The sequence below is a fragment of the Sciurus carolinensis genome, chromosome 3 (assembly GCF_902686445.1).
Source record: "Sciurus carolinensis chromosome 3, mSciCar1.2, whole genome shotgun sequence".
NCBI classification, from domain to species: Eukaryota; Metazoa; Chordata; class Mammalia; order Rodentia; family Sciuridae; genus Sciurus; species Sciurus carolinensis.
Window position 1 is genome coordinate 15,162,972 of NC_062215.1, and position 12,242 is coordinate 15,175,213.

The following is a 12,242-nucleotide window of genomic DNA, read 5'->3' on the forward strand; positions in this document are numbered from 1 at the left end:
ATAATGTGATTTAGATTCAGCTATGTTGTTTTTAGAAAGGTTGATAGTATTCCATATTTTCTTTATCCACTCATTTTTTTTTGTCTATTTAAAATACGTCATTTTAGATAGACATGACAAGAGAGTGTACTTTGACATAATATACATATATGGAGTATAACTTATTCTAATTAGGATCCTATTCTTTGGGTTGTACATGATGTGGAGATTCACTGTGATGTATTCATATATGTACATAGGAAAGTCATGTTAGATTCATTCCACTGTCTTTCTTATTTCTATTCCCTCCCTTCCTTTCATTCCCCTTGTCTAATCCACTGAACTTCTGCTCTTCCCTTCCCCCCTTGTTGTGCATTAGCATCCGTGCATATCAGAAAGAACATTTGACCTTTGGTTTTTGGGGATTGGTTTATTTCACTTAGCATGACAGTCTCCAGATCCATTCATTTAGTGGCAAAAGTCATAAAGTCATTCTTTTTATGGATGAGTAATATTCCATTTTGTATACATACCACATTTTAAAAATCATTCATCTGTTGAAGGGCACCTAGGATGGTTCCATAGTTTAGCTACTTATCCACTCATTTTTGATAGACAATTAGGCTGATTCTATATCTTGGATGTTGTGAATAATGTTACAGTGAGCATGGCAGTGTAGATATTCCTTCAATATATTGATTTCAGTTTCTTTGGATATATCCAGAAATAGAATTACTGTATCACACGGTAGTTATATTGTGAGTTTTTTTTTTTTTTTTTTTTTTTTTGGTGGGGATGGGGTGGGGAATGGGGTGCTGGAGATTCAAACCAGGACCATGTGCTCATTAGGTAAGCATTCTACCACAAAGATACAACTACACCCCCAGGCTTGTTTTTAGCTTTCTGAAGAACTGCTATATAATTTTTCATAATGGCTGTACTAATTTACACTCCCATCAACAATGTGCAAGTGTCCCCTTTTCTATACAGCCTTGCCAATATTTGTTATCTTTCACCTTTTTGATAAAAGTCATTCTAAGAGGTATAAAAATCTCATTATGGTTTTAATTTGTATTTCTCTAATGATTAGTGATGCTGGGCATTTTTTATGTATCTTGTGGCCATGTGTATGTCTTCTTTTGAGAAATGTCTGCTCAGGTCTCCATTAGTCAGCTCTCTGTTATTCAAATACCTGAGATTACAAAGAGAAAAGGTTTATTTTGGCTTGAGGTTTCAGTTCATGATCAACTGGCCTCACTGCTCTAGTCCTATAGGAAGTAGCACATCATGGTGAAAGTGCAAAGTGGAACAAAACTGCCTGTCTCATGGCCAGAAAGCCAAAAAGAGAATGAGGAAAAAGCTGGGGGGTCTCTGTCTTTAAGAATACAGCCACAATGACGGAAAGACCGTCCTCTTAAAAGTTTCCACTATTTCCCAATAGTCACAAGCTGAGGACTGGGTCTTTAATATACAGGCCTCTGGGGGACCTCGAGGTGCCAACTACATAGGAACGTTCTTTGCCCATTCGTTGTTGGGATATTTTCTTGCTACAGAGTTAAGTTCCTTATGTTTTTTGGATTTAAAGCTTTATCCGAGTATCGCTGATATACATTTTTTTCCTGTTCTGTGGGTTTTTCCCATTGTTAATTATTTCCTTTGCTGTACAGAAGCTTTTCATTTGATGCCATCTCATTTGTCTGTTTTTGTTTTTGTTACCTGTGATTTCAGGGCATGTTGTGAATATTTTCTTCAATTTAATAGTTATCTTGACTTTGTTTCTAGTGCTTTTTTTGGTCATATAACATTTAAACAAATTTTTATGAAATCAAATTTATCAATCTTTTCTACTATTCTTTTAGATTGAGATCTTAAAAGCCTTTCCCTTCACCAAGGTCAAAGATGAAGTCATTCATATTTTCCACTATTACTTGTAAGATTTCAATGTTTTTGCATGGTTTCATTTTTTGATATTTGGATCCCCACTCCATTTGGAGTTTACTCTTGTGCATGGTATGAGAAATATATTAATTTATCTCTCATATATAAAGTCCATTTTCACTTTAGTGACCTAAGATGCTGCCTTTGTTGCATACTAAGTATCCACACATATTTGGGTCTAACTATGAATTTTCTGTTCTATTCTATTTCTCTACTCACACACCGGTACCACACTGTTTGATTATAGAGGATTTATAGTATGTTTTAACACTGGGTAGTGAGAGCCCTGTTGTTAATTAGTTGTGGCAGAGCTCAGCATAATATTTAGCTTTGTTATAATCCTAGACCTAAATAGCTGTACTCTGTAGACTGTTACTATTCAATTATAGATTACTTGAGTCAAAGGGAGTTAGGACCAATATCAAGTACAAATATTTAAAACAAAGTGACTAATTTACTTAGTTCATCTTGATTCCTGTAGAAGTACATCTTACACAAAATGAATAGTCCTAAGTAGATTTAATCGATAGTTTATGAAACTTATGTCTCAGAGGATTGGTGAATTCCAGGCTCTACCGAGATTCATTCTTGGGGATATATGAATCTGATTCAGATTTGACATAATAAGTTGGTTAGGAACAATTATTATGAGTAAATACCTAATTAGATGCCATAAGATTTCATAATAGAAAATACTGGCATTTAATTCATTCACAAATATAAATTGCTCTTGCACTGTATGCTAGGCATTATGCTAGATTCTGAAAATATAATCCTTGTCTATTCTTTACAGTTTAACCCGAAAGAGAGGCAATTAAGCAAGTCATAAAAAAAATAGTGAGATAAGTACTATGAAAGAGGAAATACAGGGGTGCTGGGGTAAAATAAAGCAGGGTCACCTTAAGGTAACTGAAGAGCTAGAGAAGGTTTCTCAGTGGGTGGCAGATAAAAAAAAATACCGAAACACACAAGTGAACAAGGTTGTTTTCCCATATTCAGTATGCTGGATATAGATGAAATCTGGATCTTACTATAAAAGTTCAGTATGAATATTCAGAGGAAAGAAGCCCTAGATAAATTATATAAAACAGCAGTTACAGGTTACTTATTATTTATTTTGGGTCTAATTTCTCTTAAATGAAAACTTAAAAAAAAAAAACAGTTACAGCAACAAAAATTAAATTTAAGGTTGTTTTATGCATATCTCCATTTTGGCTCTGTGTGTGTGTGTGTGTGTGTGTGTGTGTGTGTGTGTGTGTATTTGGCTTACAAGTTCACATTATGTTCAACATGCTCAATGTTACAGGATTGCTGAAATGACTACTTCTTTGGCTGATAGCTTTAACAGCAGCAGCAACTTTTTGTGTCTCTGTGACATTTCTTAAAATTATCTGGTTTCTCAAATTAGCTTATTTTGTATATATTAGCTTATTTCATATGCATTAGCTTCTTATCTAAGGACTAAGTCAGAGACAACTTGCCTAATATGACAAGAGCTTCTAGTTGCATAAAAACCTTTTAGAAGAATTTTAAGTTGACCTAAATGACTGACAGGTATACCTCCATCATCATTTTTTTTTTTTTTTGCTTTGAAGCTAAATTCAATGACTGATAGAACACTAAATGAAAATTCTTCCTGTCACACTAGAGAAGCAACAGTAGTTAAAAAGCATAGCTCTGAAGCTTGCCTGCCTCACTTGACTCTGTAATATACTAGTCTTTTTTTCTCAGGTAAGTTATTTATTCTTAGAGCCCTGCTTTCTCATTTACAGAATGAGGATAATAATAGTATTACCTAAAACTGGCTTTGAATACTAGTTTTGCTATTTATTAACAGTATGACATTAAAAAAAAATAATTCCTGGAGCCACAGTTTCCTCATCTGTCAAATGAAGATAATTAAGACAAATCATAGGGTTAAGATAAGAATGAAGAGATAAGGTAACAAAATAACAAATAGTACTGAGCATCAATACATATTAAGTCCTCAGCAAATGGAAGCCATGTCTCTATGTCCTATAAATTCTGTATGTATAACCACATGGTAGTGATGCATCTAAGACCTGGGAAAATTCACTGTTGTTATAGTTAAATTCACATATCCAGGAAAGGCCCTGAATAAAATCTCTGTACCTTTTCTATTCTGATGGCACTTCAGAAGAAATATACAACATTAACTGGAGATTTGCTTGAGAGATGCTAACATAGCAAACCTGTTACACCTGTAGTGCAAACTGTTTTTTGAGAAATAAAACTTTTAAAGTTATTTTAATAAAAACTCTCAATTAGCAGCACAAGAAAGGAAATACTGATACACAAGAATTGACATAAAGAACTGTCAAATCAAGTGGTTTTAAAATTTTTTGAATATTATCCTACTTCATCAAAATACTAACAGATTTGAAAATCTCACTTGAAAGTAAATGTCTGTTTATAGATTTGTCATTGGTGAGAAACAAGACTGCTGGCTTCTGCCCTATCCTTTCACAGCATAATCTTACATAACTGAACTGTAACATGTAGCACAACATTGGGATAACATTAAATTTTAATTGAAAGGCCCATTTCTTTAAAAAATTTTTTTTGGAGTTGTAGATAGAAAGCATGTCTTTATTTTATTTGTTTATTTTTATGCACTGCTAAGGATTGAACCCAAGGCCTCACACATGCAAGCACTCTGCCATTGAGCTACAGCCCCAGCCTAGGCCATTTCTTCTTTTGTTATTTTTCAGTTGTAGATGGACAAAATACCTTTATTTTATTTATTTACTTTTATGTGGTACCAAGAATTGAACTGAGTGCCTCACATGTGCAAGGCAAGCACTCTACCACTGAGCTATAACCTCAGCCCTGAGGGGGTCATTTTTTTTTAACTTTTGATAAATGCATCGCTTTTTGGGGGGGACATTTCTTAAATAGCATTTAGCACAAACTTGAACATATCCCAGCCAGGGTTGGGGGCATAGCCCTGTAATTCCAGCTACTCATGAGGCTGAGGAAGGAGCATCATAAATTTGAGTTCAATCTGGGCAACTTAGTGAGAAATGGTCTCAAAATAAAAAATAAATAGGGCTGGTGATATAGCTCAGTGGCAGAGCACTTGCCTGGCATGCACAAGAGTCTGGGTTGAATCCTCAATACCACAAAGCAAAGCAAAACAAAACAAAACAAAACAAATCCCTAAACATACCCCACATCTCAGTACAAACAGATTTATTTATTTGCTTAAGGAAGAAATAATCATAAAACTTAAAATAGACTTCTTAACTAAGTAGGAACAGTCAAATTTCCTACTAACAATATGTAACATTTTCTTTTTCTTTTGGCATTGAGGATTAAACCCAGGAGCACTTTACCACTGAGCTCCATCCGCAGTCCTTTTTTATATTTTGAAACAGGGTCTTGCTAAATTGCTGAGGGTTCTGCCAATCTGCTAAGGCTAGCCTTGAACTTGTGATTCTCCTGCCTTAGCCTCTCAAATCACTGGGATTACAGGCTTATGCCAGAATATAATATTTAACATTTTCTAAATACTGAACATAATCATCAATCTTAACCTAAGGAGCCACTTCTTATACAATGTTAATATAAACTTAAAAAATATCCCATCTCTAGAAAAAATTATATTTTGCTTAAAGAAGATATAATCATAAAATTTTAAACACTCATTCCTAAACTAAGTGTAAAGAGTCACTAATTTCCTACTTACAATATTTAATATTTTTTCAAATACTGAACATAAATATCTTGGGACTTCTCTTGTTAAGAGAGGAACTAATATTTAACTAGTAGACTTAATTTGTTGGGGGCTGTGCCATGCAGACGGCGCCAGGATGGTGCCTGGCAGTCAGCCAGAGGTTGTCGGCAGCGAGGAGGTTAATTACATAAGCACACTCAGGTGATTTATCGTCCATGCACACAATGCATGTGCATGTGTTCTTGAGCACTCCTAATCGTGCCTGCTCGGACATCTAGCTTCTTGCCTAATCTTTGCATAAGAGGCGTGGCCCTACCCTACGCCTTCTGGAGGGAATATAAGCGGGCAGTAGGTAGAAGGCAAGGAGCAGCAGCTAGCAGAAAGAAGTGGAGAGAAACCACTAGCAGAAAGGAAGAAGAAAAGGTAGCAAGCAGATAGAAGCAGCTCACAGAGAGAAGCAGCAGGCAGCGGTGGAAGGCAGATCACAGAGTGGAGAATTGAGAACACATCTCTAGATCACAGATAAGCAGATCGCAGTAAGCAGGACGCATCACTAAGAAGCACTTCAGATAGACGCACCCTTAGTTCACAGGATGCAGGACGCACCTTTAAGAAGCAGCAGAACTAAGAAGATAATAGATCTCTGAAAGTGTAGTCTGTCTCTCTTAAGCAAAGTCTCTCTCTTCTCTTATGCAAAGCCTCTCTCTCTCTCTCCTCTCAAAGCAAGTAAGCCTCATTTCCTCTATCCTCTATAAACAAGCAAGTAAGGAAACAGCTCAGAAATAGAAGTAGCTTAGTTTCCAGTTCACCTTTGATAAATACCCGCGCAATTGTTGCCGTGGGCGGCAACACTTTTTAGCAATCACCATCTGCCATATTTATCTGTTATTATCCTCCCACCATGAGAATAGAATGGAGATTGTCTTTTTTTTTTTTTTTTTTTTTTTTTCTTTTTTACTGACTTATCTTTAGTTCTGGATTTTCGGTGCTTCCAAAGTTATAGACTAAATGAATAACTGAAAGACTGTGATGTTGGAAGTTCTTCAGCATTCACATATTTCTGCAATATTATTCTACTTGTTCTAAAAAAGAAGAGACTGGAGACCATTTACACAGGGAATATTTAGGGAAAAACAGGTGTCTTTTAAACTTAAAATGAATGAGCATGAATCTGAGTGAAATTTCTGACTGTTTACAGAAGCTCATTTGTAGATGAGTGTGTGTTAATTGGTGGAATAATTAATAAAGTAAGTTGAGGGAACAGCTGCTTCTGAATCTCAGCTAGATTGAAAGAAATTTAATTTCTTCTGTGAAGAAATTAGAACCTTACACTATTACAGACCATCTTTAAAACTTCAGGAAAGCACAGGAATTAGAAGCCCCAGGTACAGTGAAAGGTGAGTGTGAGGAAGGGAGCTGAAAACAGAATTTCTGTGAAGTTTACATCCCCAGATCTCCATTCCCACACACTGTCCAGCCAGGTGATAAACTCCTCGAAAGTCACAGGGAGGAGAGTTATATTTTACTAGAGAAACTAAATAGGTGAGAATCTAGACTTATGGACACCAAATACAGATCAAGGTAGGGATTAGGTGCAGAATCAAAAACAAAACAAAACAAAACAAAACAAAACAAAAAAAACAGGGGAGGGGGCTTTGGCAAATGTCTATATATTGACTGGTGAAACCCTTGTCCTCTTCTGCCCAGCTCCAGAATGATGGTACCCAGGCAAGGGACAGGAGGATTCTTTGCTAGAGAATATGAACAGTATGAGAAAAAAACTTAGGGACACTGACTTTTGGGTATTCCAATTAGTTTTACAGCACCTAATGGTTAAGGAAAAGAGAACGCACTGCACGCATAAAACATGAACAGTATGCTAAAAAAAAGAGTGGGGGTGGACAACTGCAGAAAAAGGAAAAGCTACCAGAAATTAAAACAATGATTGCCAAAACGTGTGTGTGTGTGTGTGTGTGTGTGTGTGTGTACTTTGGGGAAAGGACTGGAAGGTAACGTTGAAGAAATCTACCAAAGTGGCTTAAAAAAACAAACAAACAAACAAAATAAAAAAACTCAAAACCTAAAACCAGAATATGAAAAACAGGATAGAAAAGTTAAAAAAAAAACCCTAGATTATCAGTACAGGAAATCTTAATTTTTTATTAGCTCCTATTAACTAAGTTAATAGGGCTCCTATTAACTAAGTTAATAGGAGGAGTTATAAAAGGAGAGAACAGAGGAAATTATTAATAAACAATACAAAAGCATTTTCCAAAATTAAACAGTTTTTCCAGGGCCTACTATGTACCAACACAATAAATGAAAAAAGATTCAAGAATAATGGTGATAAAAAAGATCTTAAAAGCTTCAGGATAGAAAAAAGTTAGATACAAAGAATTCTGAATAAGAATAGTATCAGATTATTTGATATTAATCTTGGAAGTTCGACAATGGAGCAATGCCTTCAAAATTCTGAGGGAAAATAATTTTTAATCTAGAATGATATACTACGTCAAATAAACAGAAGAGAATGAGCATAGAATAAAGATGCTTCTAGAAATGTTAAATCTCAAAGAACTTATATGCATCCTTTCTTAGGAAGCTCCTGAAGGATCTGTTCCAACAAAACGAAGCATAAAATCAAGAAAGTAGGTGATATGGGATCAAATGTAGAAGAGAAGTGACAGGAATTTTCAGGATAAAAAGGAGGTGGCAAGCTGTAAATGCATCCCAGGTCTAGACTGAGGTTCATGGGCTTCAGGATAGGTATCTCTTAGGGGAAAATTTAACTGATAAGCATGGAAAGTAGCACTGAGAGGCATATTATAAAATTACAGTAAGGATTATGGAATGATTTAGTCAAAGATTTAAAGAAAAATAAGTGCAATTTAAAATGAGGTATTTCATTTCATGAATCCCATAAAATTTTTTTAAAGAGGGAAATGTTATCCTTGGTTCCAGAGTGAATCATGATTGCATAGTATTAAAACTGGAAACACTATAATTGGGATTCAGTCAAAAATCATGATGTAATTGTACTAGGAAGGTTACAGGAGGAAAGTGAAAGAACTATCCTCATCATTATATTAAGAGATAATGTGTAAATAAATGAGAAAAGTTAGATCAGTATATGAGTTTTATGTAGAAATATTGAGGTTAAAAAAAAAAGAAAATGCCCTAAGAATTGAAAGTGGCTGCTTTTGGGGAGTGGATGGGTTGGGAAGAGGAAGCAAATTGCTTGTTTTGAGCATTACTTGATTTTTTTTCTGTACCTATGTTACTTTGAGAAAAAAGAGGAATTTCAAATGCAAACATAAAAAAGGTATAGTATAAAGACAGTATAGTATAAAGGGCTGGGGTTGTAGCTCAGTAGTAGAGTGCTTGCCTAGCACATGCGAGGCACTGGGTTCAATCCTCAGCACCACATGTAAATAAATAAAATAAAGGTATTATGCCCATCTACAACTAAAAAAAAGATAGTATAAAGTATAAATGGAGTGTAAATATAAAGTTTAGTATAAATATAGACAGTATAGTATAAAGAAAGAATTTTGAGGTAGAAAGAAAAGTAAAAAATTATTGATTATTTAGATTGTGACTTCTTATCCATTCCTCAGAGGACTTTTATTTCTAAGTCTTTCCAACAATTACCCATCATAATAAGGTATTGTTTTCCTAGGGATAACAATAAATAAAACAAACAAACAAACAAAAAAAAAACCCAGCAACTTTTCTCCCTGTTCTCATGGTATATCTTCACCTTTATTTCTTCACTTTGCCAAGGTTCTCCCTACCTTTGTCTTGTTGTTAAAATGGAAACAGCATGTCCCCAACCTGGGAATTCTATTGTACCTGTGAGGCTAATCTTCGCATAGCTTCTTCCTGCCGCCTGCGCATTTCTGGAGTTCCTGGGCAGCTTCCACTTGTGATAGATGAGTGGGCTGAAGGTGGCTGTGTGAGTGGCAACTCTCTGTTGGCATCCACATCTGGATTAAAAAGACGAGATGTTGGCATCATATAATCACACAAGCCTGAACTAAAGAATGATTAGTTAATTCCACTTGTTCTATGACCCCGCAATTCAGCAATTCCCCTCCAAGCTATATACCCAAGAGAGATTAAAAACACATATCAACACAAAAACTTGTACACAAATGTTCAGAGAAGCATGATCGTAATAGCCCAAAAATAGAAAAACTCAAATCTCAATCAACTGATGAAGGGATAAAATGCAATGTAGCCATACAATGGATTAAACTTGACAATAAAAATAAATGAGATATCCATCAACAACATAGACTATCCTTGAAAATATTATGCTATGTCAAAGAAGAGGGACAGAAAGTAAACTAGGGGTATCTTGGGGCTGGAGGTAGGGGGTTAGTGGGAAAAAAGGGATTTACTACTTAGAGTCATAGGTTTATTTTAGTAGGATAAAATGCTCTTTAGACTGGTGATTGTTGTACTAGCTGAACTGCGGGGGGAACATTTTAAATGGATGAACTGCATGGGTTGTAAATTATAGCTCTATTAAGATTTAAAAATATTTTAACTTCTACTTGTTCCTGTTACTAAGAAAATATATTCTTAACTACTACTAGAAATTATAAGCCATATTTACAAATAAGACCATACTTCTAAAACAGGCACTGAAATTTATATTTGAGGTTGTTATGTGATAGCCAATAGCTCTTGAAAGGGAGGAGGTAGTCTTCACGTAACTTCTTACCAGTAAGAGTGAATTTAGCTTTCTTTCGTTCAACTGAAAGTAGCTTCCTTGGATACCAAATAAGTTCTTAATAATGGCAGGTGGTGGGTATAGGAGATGGCAGTGTAAAAAAGTCTGAAGAAATATATGACATGTTGAATTGAGGTAAAGTTCAGTGATTATCCATCACTGTATTATTCCTGGTTCGTATCCCCCCACCAACTCTATCCCCTTTATCTGGAATTTGATTTTTTGGGAAATTATTATTCAAATATTCAGACTTCTAGCTATTTCCTTTTGGAAATGCCCTCGTTTTTTGTCTCAGTGTCTAATTTTCTATTTGATATTCAGAGAACAGTAGAAATAAAAGTTAAATAGTTAGGTGGTAGTATGCCTATCGAAATGACAAAACAGATTTCTGAAATGAGCAGAGTAGGGAGAGAAGGGGTTAGTTACTTAGCAGCTATTTGGGGGTTTAGTAGCTGTCAACAAATCTCAAATCCAAGTAACTACCATTGGGACTTTTTAGTGATGGGAAAATATAGTCTTGTATTAAAAGAACTCTCCAACGACTGCACTGAGAATAGCTGTAGTTAATTAAACAATGTCTGAATTTACAAAATGTGAGTGTGTGTATGTGTGTGTGTGTGTGTGTGTGTATGTGTTGGAGAGGGTAGGTGATGTGGCAGAGAATGATGGGGGAAGCCAGATTTGGGAAAGTAGGTGGAAAGGAGGATGACAGGGTAGTGCCTGCTTTGATAGCTTTTCTGTACTTTACCAGGGAAATGACAATGAGGGGGCAGGTGAGGGACTGTCTGTGGAGAAAAGAGAGCCAGGTAATGAAGTACTGCAGACTCACATCTTCTCCAGCAGTACAGGTTCAGTTTTGAGGATGCAGAAGAAAGAACAGATGATGGGTGGGGTGCAGGGGACAGAAAGGAGTCAAAAGCACCATAACTTTTCATTTATTTTCATTATTACTACAATTACATCTTTGACACCAATGACCAAGGATTATAAAGGCCAGTGGGATACCAGATAAAACTATTCAAGTTTAATGTAAATTAAACTCTGTAAAAAATTAGGCCAATCCTCTGACATCCTTCTTATTAATTAATGAAAAAATTCTGCTGCTACAAGTAACCTTTTAAGTGCCAGCTCATATAATAATAAATCTATGCTGAAAAATAGCTTCAATTATATCAGTTACTCATTCTTGATTCTTCTTTAAGGACACTAGTTCTGTTAAGATGGTAGTGGTACTTGATTAACAGATTACAAAAATGTAGTCTGATCAATACATTACAAAAATAATTACCCTGTATAAGGCAACACTATTTCTATGTAATTCTGATAGACATATCATCACATACCGTATCTCTCCTGACTATTCTTCAAATGAATTTTTTTTTTTCATTACTGGGGACTGAACCCAGGTTACTTTACCACTGAGCTATATTCCCAGCCCTTTTTATTTGTACTTTAAAAAATTTTAAAAAATATTTTATTTAGTTTTTAAATTTTATTTAGTTATTTTTTATGTGGTCTGAGGATCGGACCCAGTGCCTTACAAGTGGCAAGGCAAGTGCTCTACCACTGAGCCAGAACCCCAGCCCCACTTTTTATTTTTTGAAATCAGATTTCACTAGTTGGCTATACTGGACTTGAACTTGTAATTCTCCTATCTGAGTCTCCCAAGTAGCTGGGATTACAGGTATGTACTGCCCTCCCAGCTTCTTCTTCAAGTTTAAAAAGTTCACTATCAGGCCAAATATGTAGTCTCAGCAATGGGCATTTAGCTCATGAATGCGGAGTGTCCCAGTGTTTTTTGAGATTCTCAGGAGATAAAAGGCGATGGATATTAGATAATAACTTAATGAACTACCTTTAAATAATCTCTGCTTTGGGGAGCACATACAC

General features: G+C 35.4%; 1 protein-coding gene across 1 annotated transcript in view; it reads right to left on the minus strand.

Annotated features, from left to right (window-relative positions):
* Tanc2 (tetratricopeptide repeat, ankyrin repeat and coiled-coil containing 2) overlaps positions 1-12,242 on the minus strand; it is a 476,564-nt gene that overhangs the window by 107,549 nt on the left and 356,773 nt on the right. Inside the window, 1 exon segment of the mRNA XM_047542811.1 lies at positions 9,467-9,600. Coding sequence (XP_047398767.1) covers positions 9,467-9,600 — 134 coding nt within the window.